The 21,729-nt window shown below is 38.1% G+C and overlaps 1 protein-coding gene across 1 annotated transcript; it reads right to left on the bottom strand.

Moving 5' to 3' along the window:
• Positions 1-1,169: 1,169 nt before the first annotated feature.
• Positions 1,170-17,899, bottom strand: LOC117403605 (deoxycytidine kinase 1-like). The gene is made up of 7 exons (XM_034925126.2): positions 17,586-17,899; positions 10,474-10,589; positions 5,687-5,880; positions 4,350-4,497; positions 3,082-3,197; positions 2,082-2,181; positions 1,170-1,509 (listed from the first exon to the last, which is right to left on the bottom strand). The coding sequence occupies exons 1-7, from the start codon at positions 17,674-17,676 to the stop codon at positions 1,483-1,485; spliced, it is 792 nt and encodes a 263-aa protein (XP_034781017.2). The 5' UTR covers positions 17,677-17,899; the 3' UTR covers positions 1,170-1,482.
• Positions 17,900-21,729: the final 3,830 nt, after the last annotated feature.

Below are 21,729 nucleotides of genomic sequence, written 5' to 3'. Positions count from 1 at the left end.
TTGGCAGGCAATTGAACTGGAAGACAACCTATCAAACAGCCCAGGAGCAGGACACTACAAGAAGCTTAAAATGAAACCCTGCTATCAAAAAAATATACTTTCTAAGGGTATTACTGTGCTTCTGGCATCTTATTCATTTGTTTATATTTGTGCAAATGTAAATAATACTTGTATTTGCTCTTGTCAACACTCAAAGGATGGTTATTGCTGTAGGGAAGTTTGGGGAGGACATTTACAGCTAAAACTCGGCTCTACTCTCATGAGGGTTGGGAAACCTTGTGGTCACAAACATATAACCCATAACTCATTATGTTGACTTTGGGCTAAATTCACTAAGGGCTTACATCTTTAGAAAAAAAATGGGCAAATGCTCCACTGGAGAAAACTCTATCTCTTTGGTTCTATACATTTATACAACAATCATAAGGCTTTTTACTGTTGAGATATCCTATGAATTCAGGCCATTGTGATATCATACTAGAAGGAAATGATGCATAGAAACTGTATACCCCAATAACCCTGTGTGGTTTCGTTCAGCTTTTTATTCATGTCATACTAATTGTATGTTTAAAATTATTGACATTTGTCGGTGACTCCTAAAATGATGGTGCTTTATAATGTAGTTGTTTTATAAACAACTGTACAGTTTTTATACAGTATCTAACATAAAGTGTTGGCTTGTAGCTCTGTTCACAGCCTACCATAAGGATGGGAATTAATGAAGCTTATAAGCAGTCAAAAATGTGTAGCAAACAATTTATGAATAGTGTAAAGCGCTCTCTGATGGAATGCTAGTATGTTTTTTGGGCAACACAGAATATTTTGTCAATTAATGTTTTATCTAACTTAAGTATATTTGTGTAAAGCTCTGTCTGTACTTTTGATGGTTATTTTTTCTTCCCCTGGCTTTTTTCAGTTGCCAGATTAGGCAGACTGCACTTGAAGTGCGGCTCTTCAGCACAATGTGGAATCTTCTTGTAAACCCACTTTAACCCTTTCATGCATGGAGATCTCAAATGGGGACGGATACAAAACAAAAAAAAAACTCTTCTAGTCTATATATGGAGTACATGTGGAAGACGCAAATGCATGATGACCCCATATGAGGATGCCATTTTCCCCATATAAAGCAATGGATAATTTAAAAAATGTTTAATGAAAAATATATTTATTATGTGTACAAAACAACATGCAAGAGGAATGCTCTAAAAACAAAACATAATTGAAATTACCCTTCACATTTTTAAATATATATATATTAAAATATATAAACAGGAAAAAAATAAAATGGCTTTTCTAGTTATTACAAATTTCCGAATAATAATAAAAGGCACTAGTTCTTAAGTTGACTGAAAGTTACATTGTCATTAAAACATTTTTTATATTATTTCTGATATGTAAACATTTATAGCTTGCATATACTAATTCCTTCACTTGGTAAATCCAATCCATTCGAGGTGTACCTCTGTTCATCTTTGCCAGTTATAAAGTGCTCAGGAACTCATTCACCTGCAAGGAGAAAATAATAATAATAATAATAATAATAATAATAATAATAATAATAATAATAATAATAGATCTATATTGACCCTGAAATGCATAAACACAGTCCCCTTCTAAATCAACAATATCACTTCCTGTTAGCCACCCATCCCAAGATAACATGCCTCTGTATTCTGGATTAAAACAGAAAATAATAGTCAATCATTTGTCCCGAGCACTCCCCAGTGGTGCTAGCGATCTGAATATCCACAATCACTTCTCACACAAGGCATACCCCTGGCAGAATGCACTGCACTGAGATCTGCACAAGGGCATTGCCAGGGGGCTTCATTACTGAGCTATGCAAGGAAAAACAGGATAGGCTTGATGGATCAAACTAACTGCAGCCCCGACAGCAGGGAAAATATGTGCATTACACTGCATCAGTAGCGAAATAGAAGATACATTTAGAGGTAGAAAATGTTGCTATAAGACACATGGTTAGATAAAGAAACAGGAGCTGTTACAAACAAGCCTGATAGTGTCTCAAGCTATATGATCAATATGAAAAAAGTTTAACACAATCCATTAAAAAATACCTTTTCAATCATATCAGCACATTTGATCTTGTCTCCTTTAAAGTCTTCATTTGCATCCAAAGTCAGTATTGGAATGTCATTCAAGTACTCATATTCCATGCTGTAAAACAGAAACAAGGGTATCTATTTTTGTGTGTCCTCTTTTCCGTTTGTAATGTATATGCCGTTCTGGTCACATTGGTCTGTGAGTTAACATATTTGGTCTTAAATACACGTTGCTGGTTGACCTAAGGGGAAAAGTGGGAACCGATATTACTGATGCTTTGATGCGAACAGTATAGCTGGAAGATGAGTGGCTTTTTGCAGGCCCTGATCACAAAGGAACACGTGGCTGCAGAATAGCCTTGCCCAGCAGGGACTGATGTGAAATGAAGGGAGGACAGAGGATGACATCACAATGAACAAAGAGCATTCTAAACATTCAGGTCTCTATACTGGCAACATTTAGTACCAAATAAAGTACCAAAAGACAGTACACCCTTGACTTTAAAAGCTGAGATGTCTCCTAAATAAGCTAAATTAGGAAAGTTATGCTTTCGTAGCAGAAAGCACTGTGACATTTTTATTTTATTATTCAAGGAACCACACTTAAAAGGCTTGGTTTATTTCTGCTGATCATCACAATCTGCTTGTCTCTAAATAGAAAGATTTTATTATCAGATCTCTATTACCTGATTACTAAAAATCATGCTGAGATTACACAATATATCGTTTAGAACAGGTCTACTACAGACCGATTATATAGTCTTGTGCCCACATGATCAGAAGGTGTTTTATTTCCTTTTCATTTTACATGGCTGTGGATAAAAGAATACTGTGTGGCAGGTTATGAATCTGTCTCTAAAAATATACCATAATGGTGAATACACAGTTTTATACAGTTCTTAATACTTTTTGATGTATTTTCTCAACATATTGTTTAAGATTAAAGCATTACCCATGTTTATGAAAAAGGGGAATCAGCAGGTGTATATCTTTACTGCATCTACTTCAGTCTTACCGCATTGTTTTATGTTGAAGCCAACTCTCATGTTTGAAATGGAGCTTTTCCAGGTACTCCAGGGGAATGTCTTGTTCTTCCTCTCTGCCTCGTGTGTAAAGTCTCTCCATGCATTTCTATTACCAAATACACATATTACAATTACATTCATACCAAACTATGTTTTGTAAATCTGTGTTTCACTTGTTCCATTCTGTATCTCTGAACAGAACACTTCATTGGTGTGTGAGATGAACAGGCATTCAGACAGGCAGGGAGACTGCACTTTCTACCACACAAGATAAAACACACACTCATAGAAGACACATATATGTTATTTATTTATATGTTTAATTTTCATGGGAGGGGGGAGTTGCAAATGACACTTTGGAGTAAAAGGCAAGGTGAATTTCCCCACAGCATCTTTGACTTTGACAGTGTTTTATGGGTAAAATTGATCCATCAAAGCTATGCCCAGGGGAATGTGGAAATGTTCCCTCTGTAAATGTGTTTGCTTTCGTAAATGTGATGTTATTACACCTTGTGAAACATCCTTTGTACTCTTGAAAGAGCAACAAACTGTAATTAAGTGGCTGAGAAATAAGTTTAGCTGCTGATAAAGTTAATAATTGACAGTACAGCTTGTTAGTAAAATCATTAATAAAACACTTTGGAACTGAATTGAGTAATATAGAAAGTGTTCTATTTCCAGCACTTTAACAGCACCATATACTAGGACATGGAGTATTTAACACGGCTTACAAACCAAACCTGTACATTTTTCTGTCATAAAAAAACTAAACATTTTCCAAATTACAAGAGGCACTGCATCCGTGTGTATATTTGTGAATGATTTATTAATTAGCAAAATGTGTGGTTTTGGCAGGGGTGAAAACCTGCAGTGTCAAATACTGTGTACTTCCCCCTCTAATATATATATATATATATATATATATATATATATATATATATATATATACACACATACACAGAGACACAGCTTCTTGGTTTGAGTTAGTCTTGATGAAGCCCTGAGAGCAGCAGGTTGTGCTCTCTGTCCTGCTCAGCGATAGCGAAACTTGGGTGCTGATTTATTTTGTTCAAATGTTTGATTTATTTTTGTTTAATTTCTAAATAAAAGTGTGCAAAAAAAGCATTTAAATTGAAGTCTCCCGTCTCCTGCGTCTGTTGTTCCCACGACTGGCCTTGAGCAAAACCCTATCATTACACACCCCACATTAATGGTACTTTTACAAAGCTATTGTATTAATACATAGTTTTAAGCTTACCTCAGGAGATGCTCTGAGATAAATAATCCCATCTAGTTTAATGTTATTGCCAAACTGACTGTGTAGCCATCCGTGCCAGTCCTCGTATACAGCCCATTCAGTTTCATTCATGGAGTCTGATTCATATAAATTGGAGGCAAATATGTATCTGCAAAAATTAAAGTAAAACAATATTAAATGTATGCAGTTTTGTCTTTGCCCTTGATATGACATGTGCCCTGTGTAATCCATCAGAGCAAAAATATACTCTTGAGTTATCAAAGTGGACATAAAGACACAAGTTACACCGAGTATTATTTATAGTACCTTGTCAGAATAAGAGCCAATTAACTCCTATTACAAACGCAGCACATCAGAAACTTCAAACTGGTTTGGGATGAATTGAAGTATACTGGTTTTTGAATGGGTTGCCAATTCATTATAAATAATTTAAATTAAAAGTTTATATAAGATTTGAACAGTTTGTTTAATACATTTCATTTGCATATATGAACATATTTTCTTATAGACTGTAAACTGTTAAATACAAAATTAGAAACTATATATTATATGACTTACCAAGTACTTAGACTAATGGCTTTTATCCAGTTTTTTTTTTTTTTTTAAATATAAGCAGGATTTGTGATTATGTAATCATTTTTAAAAAGTGTATTTAAAGGGCTGCAAAAATAAGAGTGGTATCCTCAAACAGCAATTGTTTAACGTTTCTTTATGGGCCAAACTTAAAAACAGATCTCCGGGTCTACACCCAAGACAACTGGGAGCTGTTCAGTTCTCACTCAAGATAATACACTTATCAAATTGTACTTTGCATAGAATAATACTTCAAGATACTGTACAGTGAAATGGCAGACATTATCATTGGGCAGGTATGACCATTTGAATGGAAATGATACTTTGGAACTGTTAATTATTTACAGTAATATTGTGTAGTTTTTTTTCCAGTGAGGGTTGCGGTAAATGTTAATATATAATGAAAAAATCCATAAAAACGAATGAAGTAACCCTTACTAACATAGTATTACAAATTGTGGGGGACGTTGTGAAACAGTGTAGATGTAATTGCTGGAAAACTACTGCATCCAGATAAAAGAAATACATGAAGGGCCTCGTTCATGTACTCAATTTCTGCATTACTGTTTCTCTCAGATTCTTTTGTTAATACAGTCACAGAAGACAATACAGAACCTATTCTTGGTACAAGACTAAGGGGGTGGGCTGTTACATTATTACTAATGTAATAAATAAATCTCATTACTTGAGGTGGGGGGGGGGGCTATGACAGGGGTAGAACCAGTATTCTTTTGATTGAGTTCTGTTAACCTATATTTCCGTACCTATTACTGTAAACTGATCTCTCAAAAAACTGGACTGGGTTTTCAGCCTCTTGCAGTTTTCCATTTAGTGACTTGAGTTGAGCGCGCAATATGCTCATACAGGCGTAGGCCTGGAATGTAAAGGCCCATCGCTCTGGTTTCTCATACATCATCTGGAGAAGATTTCCGCCACTCTTTTCCGATGTTGTCAGTTCCTTACAAAAAAACAAAACAAAAGATAAAAATACAAAAAAATGGTAAGTAATTGTGACAGGGTACTCGTGTCACGTGTGTGGGTATCCGCTGATATGCATGACAGAGAGACATGGGAGGTGGAGCTGAAACGCTGCTCAGGCGTGCAGGATTTATTAACACAAAATAAACACAAAATAAACTAAATAAACGGGTCATGTGATGCTACCAGTGAGGACACATACAGTACACTGTACAAAAGGCAAAATAAAACATAATACAAAAACTATAAACAAAAGGTGCCACACAGGGCGAGCGCTAGCCTTACTGAACAAGGTGTCCCGCCCCAGGAACCTGCTCCACTGCGTAACCCTCGCTATACATTACTTTATTATTATTTATTTCTTAGCAGACACCCTTATCCAGGGCGACTTACAATTGTTACAACATATCACATTATGTTTACATACAGTTACCCATTTATACAGTTTGGTTTTTACTGGAGCAATCTAGGTAAAGTACCTTGCTGAAGGGTACAGCAGCAGTGTCCCCCACCTGGGATTGAACCCACGACCCTCTGGTCAAGAGTCCAGAGCCCTAACCACTACTCCACACTGCTGCCCACACTACTCCACACTACTTGGGATCATTATCCCCTAAACGAACCTACTTATCAGCCGGTATTCCTACGACGACTCCTGCAGAGACACCGTAGTACTATTCACCCTGAAATGGGTATGTTTAATTATAATCTTAAAACTTCCTCAGCCTACAGTATTAAACCTGTAATTTATCATTGCCAGTTGCACTGAAATGCCATGATCAAGTGACACCTTTTAAATGGCATTTTGCAGTGGCCATCTATGTTGGAAACCAGCCTATCTTCGTAGCTCAGTCCTTTAAGCCCCAAGATTAGTGTGGTTGCTCTTTGTTGGACTCTCCAGGGCCACAATGTCCCTATGTATGGTACTGTGGTACCAGAGTTGGACAGAAGTCGGTGTGGTCTCACCAGTGCATTACACAGCCTCATCATAACCTCCTTGGATTTGTTCTACACCGTTGGTTCTGGACCCAAGCATTCTGTTTGCCTTTTCCATTGCTTCCCGTATTGCGTGGTAGCTGACCACAATGAGTCTATTGCAAGACAAAAGTATTTTTCTTGGTGAGCCTGTTCTAGTTCAATACCCCCCATTTTGTATTTGGATCTTATATATACATTTAAGACTTTACATTTAAGACATTGATTTTCATTCATCACGTTTCTGCCCAGTTCTGTATGCGGTCTAAATCTTTTTTTGATTTCATGGGTGGCTGTTAGCGTGTTGGCCACTCCCCTTAGTTCTGTGTCATCTACAAATCTGACAAGTTTTCTTATTATTCCCACGGATTGCAGCTCAAGGATTAGCCTTTCACATGGCACGTTGCCAAAGGCTTTTTGAAAGTCCAAGTATATGATGTCATAAATAGTTAATAAAACAAAATAATGAATGGTCCTAACATTAGAATAATGCTGAATGTATTTTCTATTCTATTAATAAGTCATCCTTTACTATATTAAAATGACTGTCACAACCACAATTATAGTAATATTTGTTCAGCACAAATAATCACGATACACAAAATGATCTATATTATCACAAAAATCTATTATTTTAGATGTACTCTGGGTAGAAGTGCCTGATAATGAAGTTACACATAACAATGGGTTTGCCTTAGCCTAAGATACCAAAAAATCATTAAAACAATTATTTGGATCCTATGGTGTCCTTTTAACAAAACATAATTATTAGACGGCACAATATTGCTTTACTTTGATAGCTGGACACATATAATACAGCTTGTATGTTCCGTGTTGCTTCTGTATTTTATAAGCTTCTAGCATGTCCTTTAAATAACTGTTCATGTTATACAGCACATGCATTTTTTAATCATGTTTAAAATATAATATTTGGAACCTTACATTTCTGTAACTGGTTCAGTTCACTTAGATTTGCCAACAGCGACAGATCTGGGTCTCCAAATCGCAATCAATGCACATATTGAAAGGGTCACCTTGATATGCAATGAGCAAATGGCTTTTGGGTGAATAAGAACTTCTCACATATTCCCAGCTTCACATCTGGCTGCTTATCAGTTTCAATGAGATACATTGGTTGGTTATGGAGGCAAAAATTCGGCAGCAGTGTGGAGTAGTGGTTAGGGCTCTGGACTATTGACTCAAGAGTCTTAGGTTCAATCCTAGGTGGGGGGACACTGCTGCTGTACCCTTGAGCAAGGTACTTTACACTAGATTACTCCAGTAAAAACTAACTGTATAAATGGGAAATTGTATGTAGAAAAAAGGGATATCTGTATAATGTGATATCTTGTAACAATTGTAAGTCGCCCTGGATAAGGGCATCTTTTAGTAAATAAATAATAATAATAATAACTACAGTACTTAACCCTTCCTGGAAAATAAAGGTCTGTGGTTGCTCATGGTTTTATTTAATTAATCCATTTAATTTAAAAAGATCATTCAGGTATCAGATGGATGCTATACAAATACAAAAAAAGAAACGTCGAGTTCATCTACAGGAGCCTATTTAAAATGAAAAGTGAAAGATCAGTTTCTAGTTACAGAACCAGCATTTCTATTAAATGAATCTGCTGCCACCTAGTGGTTTAAAATGTTCATTTGTTCTTGGGCCTGCCAGTTGAAACATTAGAGCTGTTAGAAGGAATTAATAGTTATGTCAACTAATCTATCAATTAATTATTGTTTCAATTATTCAGATAATGAACAAAATATCACTCAATGGAATATGTATGCATTTAACACATTTGAACCTGTTGTGCACTACTCCAGGAACCCTCTGAAAAAAGACCAAATGACCATTATTAATGCATCAGCGGACCATAAATGCAGCACAAATGCACTGATAACTTTATAAACCTTTAGTCCTTCTGAATTATTGTCAAATAGTACTTTTTATAATGGGGTTATGACTAATCGATTGCAAACACATGCACTGCTGACTGCACACACCTGTACACAGGGTAAGGTGCACTTGCATTCTGACAGATCCATCACAAGGTGATTTCTTAGACTTGTAATTTAACAGTTGTCTGAATGGTTGTCTCATGTTTCATTCTTTCCATGATTGTAATATACTGTACAGAGCTGCCCAGAGAATGCAGCCTTGGCCACATGAAATACAAGCCGAAGGCCACGCTGAACCCACTATCATTGAAAGCTTGACTACTAGGTTTTGAAGCACATGTAGATTATGAACAAAATATAACCCTTCATAATAGGGTTGTCCAGAGGGCTCACCTAGTAAAAGCACTGCCATTGCAGTGCACAGTGAGTCAAGTCCTGCTCGACGTTACTTGTGGCAAGTTGCCGTTCTTGGCTGGGAACCTGCAGGGAGCGCTACACTTATCTAGAAAAATCTAACTGGGCAAGTTGTGCTCAAGCGACTACTCCTGCTCAGCCACCCAGGTGCTTGTAAAATGACTGGTTCAAAGCGCAGCTGTTTAAAGGTATGCATCTGCTGGGCTATTGCTTCATTTAATCCGATCTCCACCAACAGCTGCTGTCACAAATTTATCCAACAGATGGCAGCCTACATTCCATAAGTAACTGAAGCAGTCACTATATCCTCATAGAATAATCTAAAGCCTAAAGTGCAGCTCAAGGATTTACAAACCAAGTAGCATTTCATGTTCATCTGATTGTATAGCTGATCCGTGATACAATATAAAGACTAAAGACTGAAACATAACAACATTGAAAAAACATTTTATTAGCTGCTTATTTTCTTGTGTAATTCGCTAAATTCTCTAATCCTGGCGTTCAGTGGTTTCCATTGAAATGAGAATCAAGTGTTTACTGGGCATACTTAAGATATTAAATAGTATTTGTGGGATAAAATGTTACATTCAGTTCTATATACAGTAATTTTATAAGTGTTCAGTCTGCTAGTGCCCTTTTTTCAACCTCACTCTGCACAGCCAGTCCATGTGACTGGAGCTTTCAAAGTCAGTGCACACCAGCATGTTTAAATATGTATAACTTTATTCCTACAATATTTTAGAAGTGATTTATTATAACATAAAAGGGTGCTGTTGAGTGTATGGAAAATGCTGTTCATTGAATCGCTTTAAATTAACCTTCTCACAATGTTTTGTACAATTGCTGGCTTTATTTTCCTTTCACAAAAACTGTAAAAAGACCAGTAGAGGTCAAAGGGCCCTGTATTCCGCTATGCTGTAATGGTAGGGCATTATTTTAACTCGTTCAGGACAAAAAAAGATGGTACAATCACAGGGCTGGAAATCAAAATACTGTCAATTTGTTTTATATGACATACAGCACCCAGTCCTGATTTATTCAGAGATTACAGAACACTTCCTGTAACTTTAAATATATTGTACTGTAATGTTTTGTGAATACCAGGGATAAATGGCTGGCATGTACCTGGTTGTTAGGGCATTTTGCAATGATGGAACAGATGAGCACTGCATACAACATTAGGAATCAAAGGGCTGTTTGAACTTCAAAATATCAACAGGATTAATTGTGCGTATTTTTTTTTTAAAGAACTTGATATTAAAAGTAAATAAATCCATACCTCAAATTCATCACGATCAGTTTGAACGTTGCACCACTTTGCTATCGGTTCAGGAACAACTTCCCATTCCTCATTAAGTGTCTCCAGCAATCGCACAAACGTGGACTTGCCAGAAGCTGCCATTTAAACAAACAAGAAAGGGGATTTAACCAAGAGTGTCATCAAAAATTCTAAATTTGCAATTTCAAGTTGCAAAGAATACATGACCTTAAAATATATGTTTTAATCTGTAAACAATGTGTTAAATTAAATAATGGGTTCAATTAAATATTAGATCTCAAACATATCACACAGAGCTCTTTTTAATTTGTTATTTTTTAAACTGTCACACAACTTCTGGTGAGGTGGTAAATACGTGCAAGATATTTTTGTCATTTCTAGCGAATACGAACATCTGATTTTTGTATCCGAATACATACGTTTGAATATTCAGATATTTGTTCCAGCACTATATTAGGCACGGCTGCATTTTACTAAGAGCAATAGCGGGTGTTTGAATTAATTTTGGTGTTTGACAGGGTCCATCCAGATTATCCTGTGTATTGTTTCTCTAGTCAAACACAGATGCATTTCTTACTTGCAAAAGAAAATCTAAGGAAGAAAACACGAGAGACTGCAAAAAGTGCAAAGCAGCAGAAAGTTATGCCAAGTCCCTTTGGATTATTTTTATGTTGGCTTTAATAAAGAGTGTATCATTGTTAGTTATTACAGCTTTCTCTTGAGGTTAATATTTTTGATGTTGTAAACATTTTACAAATCACACAATTATGGTGAGATGGGAAAATGGTAATGTGATAAACATTTACAGTGCAGACTGTTTTGGATTATTTATAACAACTTTGTCAAATAGAAAGTGGATATGTGTGTTTCCGAAGAGATTCCCAAATTGTCTTTTCATTCTGTGCATAGGTAGGATTTGGGTCCAAAAGGTTGGGGGGCAAAACAAATTCACAAAGATGACCTGTTAAAATGCTTTCCAATCACTAAAAAAGTGTTATTGTCTACTTGCTATTTAGAAATCCTACTAACAACCCTGTTTGTGCTTACTTTGAAAAGCGACTTAAAATCATTTTATACAGTGCTAACTATTTCCCTGTTTTGTGATTGATACAATACAATTACTGACAAACGTACTGCTTCTCTTTGAGAACATTGCTCTGGTGTTAAATGTAGGGTCAACTTTTTGTACTTTCTGTTTTGCTCTGGGAGCGGGAGTGCTGATGACATTGGTATGAACGTTCAATTAACAACGCATTAGGAAAGTGAGTCAAAGGTTAACTGCATAACTTTGTTGTTTTAATTGGCCATGATTATTTTGTTGGCGCTACAATGAGGGAAACTACAATGCTTATATTTACGTTTGCTTGGCTCGGGAAGTTGGCGGGTGGCGGACAGCGCGGCGGCGATATAATGGGTACAAATAGCACTGTTTTTATATTGGTGACATTTGTTCAGAGAATAGCTGGCGGTATGCAAGGGTGGCGATATAAGGGGGGGGGGCGGTATAATGTGGGCCTTCTTGCAAATATTGTATTATAAATTAAAATGTACTGTTGTTTAAAATGCATTGTGTGGTTTGTGTGTTGGTGGGGGTTGGCAGGGATGGGGGTAATTTCCTATCCCTGCCAAACACATGTTAGAATGTGGCTGGCGCCTTAATTGAATGATTAATGGTTAATTAGGCTCCAGCCAAATGGTATTTAAGGAAGGGAAAATCCTTTGTTTAGAAAGAAGGAGTTGGGTGAGTTTACACTGTGAGTGTTTGTTGGTATTATATTTAAAACTTTGTAGGCTAATGCCCAGCCTACACAGTTTGGTTTCTTGTTTGAACCTTTACTTTGGCCCTTGAGTCGGTTATTTTGTTCCTGTGTATTTTGTTCATGGTGTTCGTGACTTGTTGTTAAGCCTTTTTATTTACCCTGTGAGCAGTGTTTATTGTTGATTTAGACACCTGGCTATCCTGTCACAAAGTCAAATATATCAGATTTACAGTGTTTCCCCTTTTTTATTTGTGCTAAACAAGTTCCTGTGATGTTTTGTTTCTGTTTTTGTCTCTGCAGGCTGCTGTAAACTGTCTCCACCCTTTAGAAACTAAATACCCCTCTCAGTGAGGTCACACAATAAAAAAATATCAGGAAGTGAACGTCAGTTCCTCCCCTATGCAAAGATATGCGTTTCAAGCCTGTACTGCAAAGTAGAGTGGCCCTGAAAGTCATCAAAACAAAGTGTTTGTTTTTGTTTTTTTTATCGTGTTTACACGATAGGGGTCTGTGGAAGGGTGTGGGTATTCACTGACACGGGAGATAGGAGGGTGTACTTGAAACACTGCTCAGGTGCCCAGTTTTATTTGTTACTTCTGGTTTGTTTTTGTTTTATTTTCAAGTTTGTGTTTTAGCCCGCAGAGGGCGCTGTTGTCCGTGGCCTGAATACCAGCGATGGTAGACAGGACCACGGAAATACCCACAGGTAAACAGTCCCGCTGACGCACTCGCAGGTGCTCTCAAATAATAATAATAACAAAAGGCGAAATCAAAAAGAGAAAATAAAACACAGTAATCAAAACTACAAAGAAAAGGTGCTGCACTCGGCAGCGTTACCCCGAACGTCGCTACCCGCACTACCCGGGTCCCCGTCCTACACTCCGGCTCCCTCAGCCTTTTTTTTTATGCACTTTATGGGGTCTGCCCAAAGTTTCCCCACTATCAATATATATTTTTTTTAGTTTCTTCTCTTTGGGTTTCTTTTCGTTTTCTTTTTCTTTTACCAGCCGGGCTCGGTCCTGGAGCAGAGCTCCCGCTGGCTTGTTATGTCGTCCTATAGGGGCCGACCTGAGGGAACAACAGAACGTTATTTATAGGGCCAGCAAGCCCACCAATGCCCACCTCTCAGCCACTCAGAGAGAGGGAAAGCCCACACACCCTCTCTCCCACCTCTCTGTGTCACTGCCATGACTGACCAGTGGATATCACAAGGCTGCTGCCCTCTTCCTGCAGCACTATGAATGCACCAGAAGAGTCAGCACAGATCTCCCCTGTTACACGGTCCTAGAAGCCCACTTCATGATTGTGTTAACGCGATCCCGGTGGTTAAAGGCACTGTCACCTTTCCTGTCCAATACTTAAGACTCCAAACTCTCAGCTTTTACATTCATGTATCAAAGCACGGTACAGATTTCTTGGTCTTAGACTCAAGCTACCCAGTTTAGAGTTTAAGACGCCAGGGCCTTAATCAACAATGGATCGTCAGACTGGAAAGTTCAGTTTCCCAGTGTTCACTGTTCTTGGTTTTTGTAGAAAATTGACCCATGCACCAACTGTGGCTCCCGCATGATGCAACCCCTGCGCCGCCTTTTGCTAGCAGTAAAAGATAAAGTTACTGGCAAAATGGACCGGTTGTTGAAGGAAGATATAACTGAACCAAATGATGCCTCTCCGTGGGTTTCAAACGTAGTCATTGTCATCCGTGTGGTCTTTACAGAGGGCTGTAGACCAGAGGCGGAAGGCAAAAGACTTCTATCTAGCAGCGTCCCAGTGGGTCAGAATAAAACGTCCTCGAGCAGATGAGAAGCTGCAGCCTCAGCTCCCTACGCCCATACAAATTCTAAAGCAACTTGGACGGACTATCTACATACTTCAAGAGGAGTTCTAAATGGAACAGAAGTTAGCCCCACAACAGGCTCCAGACACGTTTGATGGGGAGTCCTGGGATTTTAATGTTAATTAAAGTTTACACCATTAGATTTCCTCCCATATTTTCAGTATTGAATATTGATATTAAATATTGAGTAGATATTGAATATTGATATTAAAAGGAGTAGAGTATGTGCAAGTCTAGATTGACACGTTAATGGAGCTAGGCTATCATTCATTATGTGGAATATGAACCTTTAAAAAATGATATTATCTTATCGTGTTATACCTAGTTTCCACGACACTGCAACACCATGCTGGCATGGTGCTGTCACTGTTGTGAAAGCGTGTAGAGTTGTTTTCACGATGTTTGTACAAATCCATACCGTGCCCTGCCGTGTCAGCACCGTGCCGTGCCAGCATCCTTTCATATCTGATACTGGCACGGCACGGTGCTGACTGTTGTGCGCGAGACTTTGCAACGGCACAAGAACGAAGAGTTAAAAAAAAAAATGTCGGTTAAACAAGCTCTGTGGGAGGATTACGAAATTAAAATGCTGATAAAAACATGTGGTGAATATAATATCCAAAAACAGCTGAACACCGCAGACAGGAACATGAAGCCATATAACCAAATATCCCAGATATTAAGAAGTGCAGGAACTGAAAGAAACGGTGTCCAGTGTCATGACAAAATTAAAAAAAATTAAAGTTGACTATCGTAAATATAAGGATCTAAACCAAAGGAGTGGACAGGGGCGTAAGGTAAGCAGTTATGATGTTATTGATGAGTTGATGCAGGATTTAAGTAGGACTGGATTGCACCCTTTTGAAAATCCACCTGAAAGTATCTAGCTAAAGATGAAAAGTAAAAAAACAAAACGTAGGCTACCTTTCGATTTGCTATCATTCGCCTTCTGAGTGATGATGTAAATCTTCTGTAGCGGGCTTTACGTTGTATTTTTATTTCTTCTGTAATTATTTTATGTATAATAAAGTTGAACACCATCGCTAAAATAAACATTACATTTAAAAACTCCATCTTAACACTTCTGCGTTTACAGTTATTACCATGGCTACCATTCTAGGTATTGCGTCATTAAACGGAATTACACTTTTCGTGGGGACAGCCTGGCATGCTTTCATTACTATGCCATTTGAGACACAGAATGGAAATAAAATTCGTGGAAACGAGGCATTAGTGATTCATTCTAATTGTTTATCGTCCCTTGTTATTGAAACTACGGTGCAATGATACGGTTGCTAGCATTGATTACAACAGTAACAATACTTAGTACACTTGCATAGAATATCGTAACTAATGTAAATATACTTAGAACATTCTTAACATTGATAAAACCACTGAAAATGTTTCCTGCACCCACTGCCACCAAATACTGAACACTGATAGGCCTACTACTAGCCGTTTTTCACTGATCATGGATTTAACAATTTTTGTGAAATTTGTTGTATAACTGTAGAGAACAATTATTATTTAAATGTGACAACATTATTATTTTTTGTGTTATTAAATATTATGTTTAAATTGTGAAAAATCTATTTTTAGAACATGTGCTGTTAAAAATTTGCAATGACGTCATATGCCACTTTGTTCCAATGTAGTATCAACACACCTTATTTATATACGCAATGAAACTGAGCTGTCATATATTGTTCACACAAACAAAAACCATCTAAATAAAGAGCCTTCTGTTTGCAAGAAATCCTAACCTATATTTAATGTATGACTATGCAGCATTTTTCCAAGCAGGTTTATAATACACATTAATAGATCATATATGATAATAATAATAAGTCATATATGAGAAATCAGCCAATCACACAGCAGCATTTTCAAACATTCCTATACCTCTTATCTTGTGGATAAATGTCATCCCGTGCATAGAATGATGTATTTTAAAAATAAACCGTTCTAAATAAAAGCAAAGCAAAATGGAAAAACCTTTATTTTAATTTGGATATGTAATTGGGACATCTTACCTACCGATGTCACTGGCCGAGAATATGTCACTCAAACATCAGCATTACAAACCAAAAATCACCAAGGTGGTCTTAGACAGTCCAAATATCACTGATATACGAATGTACTCACAGCCAGACTTCAAAAACTGTCCTGTAAAAAAAGCTTTAAACTGTACGTTTCCAAGCTTTAACCATCCCCTCGGTGAACGTTTTATTGCCAGTTAATGAAAAAAATCTCCGTACAAGATTCTCTCTACAATATACGCCAACCGCTGTGTTCGTGCCACTTGTTTCCAAGTTTTAAGTGGTGCTGGAGTTGAAGACAGGCACATTTATTTCAGTTTCTGGACACGAGCGAACTCAGTCTCAAGCATTATTACGCGACAAACAAGTCCCCCCTGCTGCGACAGCGATGCCTAGTAATACCTTTCCTACACCAAATCAGAGCAACTGTTTCAACTCTTCAGTTACTAACGACGCTTCACGACACTTACATGCTAGTTGTGCAAGTTTAACAGGATGTACATTTGTTTTTAATAAATAGTTTCATCACGTTTAACTAGTCTGAAAACACAGCACAGATACGGCTACTGTAGGTCAGTTACGGTCGATCCTGGACCAAACCATTTTTAGACGGTGAGAAGGGGGAATGAATGTTATATTTTAAGAAAATAAAGGTTATTTTCACCGTACAGATATGTGTGCATGTGTAACCCTTATGTGTGTTATTTATAATACGTTAATACGTCGTGTGAAGGGGGTCTCGTTGTATAAGAGACATTATTTCGCGCAGCTTGTGATGAAAGTCTGGGTTTCAGGTTGAATTTGGCGCTCGCTGTCACTGACTGTCAGTGTCCCAGATGGATTTTGTGGTCGCGCTCCTAAGCAGTGTCTGAGCTGCTCCGTCGTCCATCAGGGCAGAGCGTCCATTGCCGGGTGCGGGGTGAGATACACGACTCTTAACATCTACATAATCACACTGTTCAAAACCAAAAAAACATTTCACAGCTTTTTTTTTTTTTTTTTTAACAGCTATAATACATACAGCTGTATCAATAAATCTGTTATTTCTGTTGATACATTATTACAAAAATAACACCTTTGAGAGTTTTATTAAAGTAGGTAATCAGTCCCTTTTTCTCTTTTGCATTTGTAGTTTTTGTTTTGTACTTTGGAAACATGAAAGAAAAAAAACAGATAATTGAAGTAGACTGTAAACCTGCACACGGAAAACCCTATTCTGGTAACTGACAATCTATTCTTTATTTATAATCACTCTGCAATATCCATTTTTTTTAATTGGGGGCGACATACACAGAACACGGATATACACAGGGACATACACAGCCTAGGCAGCTCTGCTCCCCTGGGACTTTCCCTATCTTTAGTTTTCTGCATAATAAAAACGTAATGAAAAAAAAAAACACGAGAGGAAAAAAAAAACATAACAGACACACATATTGACATTATTATTGTACCGATTTCATTTTCTTTACTTACCTATATTTCCCTCTATGGCGATTTTTTTGACGCGTTTCTCAGAACGCGCATTAAGAGGACTCGTGCAAACTATTTTTGGCTGAGTGGTCATCTTGCTGTATTATATAGTTATTGAAACAAAAAATAAAATCTAAAGTAAATTCCCGCTAAAACGAACTCAGATTAGACAATTTTATTAATAGTACAGATTTTCTACAAGGTGCCGGCAAAATGTAGCATTCGCTTATTGTAAATGACTTCTTACAATAAAACATCACGCAGATAACACGAATTCCCTATTACACCAGATTCTTTTTGAGCCCTCCCATTGAAAACAAATTTGGAGAAAACGAAACTAGTTCGAACCGCTGAGTGTAAAGGATATTGGGAAATGTATTACACGCATCCACATTAGCGCCGCTCTGTACTGTATTTTAATGCCGTTTGGGGACTACAGATCCTATGATGCATTTCGAGTTGCCTGTTGAAACTGAAAGCGGTCTACCACCGCACAAGGAAAAGAATGACGTTGCTACATTCGGGATGCGTGCTTATGAACAGTAAACTGTGGATGCAAGTCGTCAATGTTTCTGATATGTGGAGTGTGGAGTAGTGGTTAGGGCTCTGGACTCCTGACCGGAGGGTTGTGGGTTCAATCCCCGGTGGGGACACTGCTGCTGTATCCTTGAGCAAGGTACTTTACCTACATTGCTCCAGTAAAAACCCAACTGTAAAATGGGTAATTGTATGTAAAAATAATGTGATATCTTGTAACAATTGTAAGTCGCCCTGGATAAGGGCGTCAGCTAAGAAATAAATAAATAAAAATAATAAATGATATTGGGACGCCTTGTTTTGTGGTTTAAAAAGGCCTGTGATCAGAATGGGACTGTCACGTTTTCACTTTAAAAAGGCCTGTGATCAGAATGGGACTGTCACGTTTTCACTTTAAAAAGGCCTGTGATCAGAATGGGACTGTCACGTTTTCACTTTAAAAAGGCCTGTGATCAGAATGGGACTGTCACGTTTTCACTTTAAAAAGGCCTGTGATCAGAATGGGACTGTCACGTTTTCACTTTAAAAAGGCCTGTGATCAGAATGGGACTGTCACGTTTTCACTTTAAAAAGGCCTGTGATCAGAATGGGACTGTCACGTTTTCACTTTAAAAAGGCCTGTGATCAGAATGGGACTGTCACGTTTTCACTTTAAAAAGGCCTGTGATCAGAATGGGACTGTCACGTTTTCACTTTTCACGTACTCTTTTTATTTTATTATTTGCTCTGCACACACTCTTAAACTCAGGGGAGACATTGAGGAGGACAGAGATGTTTAAAACTCTTAGTGGTTTTTGTTCGAGCACTGGACGAGCAGCGTGTCCATACAACCTTTGTTTAATCAAGAAAATCTCACAGACTCATTTGTTTTGAAGTTTTACGAATCAGAGCGACTTCAGTGCTCCTTCGGTTTATTAAAATGCTTTTAATATTGGATTGGTGGATTGCGCATATCACCAAAATCCCAGCAGGTAATAACAACTAGTCTAGAGGTATTACAAGCATAGCATTAATACTTCAATACAATAATACAGTTATATGTATTATGTGCAGCCCTCAGGCTGGCTGAGCAGAACGCTGACAGCACCCACTGCTATATTTTAGCACATTCAATACATCACCCTCTTAATACTAAAACATAGTTTCCATACCTTATAGCAATGCATTCAATACATGTGAGATATAATAATCAAATACTCCCTTACCTTCCAGTAACAAGGAAATGTGGTTTGAACAAAATGAAAAGAACGGTCTTCAAAAGGCAGATAATTCTAAGTTCTGATCAAACAGCAATAAGCTCTATATGAACGTCTGCAGATGAAGGACCACGTCACCCTCCCAGGCTGAGGAGTGGTAGTGGTGGTTTCAGTATGACTTGCCTAGGGTTTTTATAGGATTTTTGCCCCATTGAAAGCAATGAGAAGCCCCAATTAAATCCAATCATCAATCTATATAGACAGCTCTTATTTTTTTGGCGAATAGTAATCTCTAAAAAATCCAACCAACTCTTCAGACTTAATTGGAGTCATATGCCAACAAATTAACACTGGCCCATGATCTCATCTACTCATTTCTGACCCCCTCCTTCATCTGAAAAGTTAGGTGAAGCAGAGTTCACAAGATCCTTGCTACTTTGAATCAGTACTTTCTATATGTGCATTACAAAGAAAAGAGTGTTGTTTGAATATTTCAACGGTTACATCTCTGGCAAGTGTTTGTGTGAGACATGGTAACATGGTTATCTCTGGGTTCTAAGATATACTTTTATTTCCTCAAGATTCCCAGTAGCCCATGGCTATTAAAAGGTGGATTGGGCTTATTTAGTTATCTTAACTAACTGACTTTGCAAGTGTGTTTTGAACTTCACCTATCACCATAGCCAGGGGTGCAAATTTGGCACTATGGCGCTAGATTCTTGCACCAGGGTACCTCATATAGCACCAGCAACAATACATTCTGGCACCAGTAGACATGTTCCATCGTTTTATTCCTTAGCAACCATAGATGGTGATAGTTTGTCATTGGGTCTGAACTGCTCAAATGACCCACCCACACGCATGCATATACACTGGAGAGAAGGTTCGTGTAGTGTGAGAAATTGTGAGGGGGGATTGATTAGGGTGGTATTTGATGATTTAGCAACAGTAGGCTCTTTCAAAACAGTTTAGTACCAATTTTCAAAACGATTTGCACCCCTGACAGCAAATGTTTGCGTACGACTCAAACAGCCGGTTAGACTGTTCAAATTAGGGTTCTACAGGGTTAGCTTAGATTTCAGTCATTGTTGGGAAGATACCTTCACCAGATACACATCACTTTGGTCCCGAGTCAAACTGGCTTGCAAATGATCACGGCAATCCCTTTTTGCTAGCTGTATCTTTTCTGACTGCAGTAGATCAAATAGTTGAGGCACAGCAACTCAACAAAAGGTTTTACAAATGTATTATTGTGCCTAGTTTATATTTCTGAACTAATTTCAAAGAACAAATCTAAAAACTTACCAGGATGGGAATGCAAAACAATCAAATGTTGAACAAATTACTTTGTTTCAAAACTAGCACAATTGTATGGGCAGACTAGGGGGAGGAATGTAGTCCAGGAGGGGCTTTAGGACTACATACCCCAGAATGCCATGGGAGTGAGCCAGGAGGAGGTTCAACTGGCTCTAATTTTAATGAGGGACACCGGCCTGTGATTAGCAGGCAGGCATATAAGAAAGACACAAAGGTTTGTATGGGGCCGTCTATGGGAAGGCAAGAGGGTGGCAGTGTGAAGAGACCTGTGTTGTCGACAAATGAGCATGGTACTGTGTGAACCTTGTTTGACAGCTTAGCTGTCCAGTGTAAAAGCTAAAACAGTGAAAATTTTAGTTTAGCACACCAAAGTGGAGTTAGGTTTTGTTTTGTGTTTTGTTTTAAAGTTCTGTAAATAATAAAAATTCACGAAAGTGATTAAAAAGTACTGGTTTGTGTCTGTGTCTGCTTAGAAAGTGTGCAAATGAACCTAAAACAAGTGAAATCTTTCACATTTGGTGGCAGCAGTATAAAAGCATCCTACAGAAAACCTGCAGCACAAAAATGGAAGGAGATCTGATCGAAGCATTGGTGCAGTCGACTGCTGCACAAAAAGAGGCCAACCGGGTACACCGAGAGAACAACCAGCGATGGAGGCAAGAGCTGGGGTTGCCCACACAGGAACCAGAGTTACCCGTGTCAGAGCTTGAGCTGCTGCTGCAGAAAATGGTGTGGCCTGCACCACAGCAAGAGCTGACTGTGTGATTGTGGATATGATTTCGACTGCATATACTAATGCTGGCCTACCCCCACCTGGGATGGTGGCCGCGCACTCAACCAGAGGTGTGGCTTTAGAGGTGCCTCGTTGACTGATATTTGAACTGCGGCTAGCTGGGCTACTCCGCATACATTTACCAGGTTCTACCGACTTAATGTCATAGATCCCTCCATGCCTTTAACACCAGGGTCCTTGAGGTTGCACGCTGATCCACCAACACTAGATGGTGGTAGCGAGGTGACCCTCATGTGCTGTCCACTCATTCTCACTCGCGACGGCTTTGGTATACTTTTCTAAAAGTATTGATGTGGCGGTCATC

This window comes from Acipenser ruthenus, chromosome 1, assembly GCF_902713425.1.
Source record: "Acipenser ruthenus chromosome 1, fAciRut3.2 maternal haplotype, whole genome shotgun sequence".
Classification (NCBI taxonomy): Eukaryota; Metazoa; Chordata; class Actinopteri; order Acipenseriformes; family Acipenseridae; genus Acipenser; species Acipenser ruthenus.
This window is presented reverse-complemented; position numbering and strand designations above follow the sequence as displayed.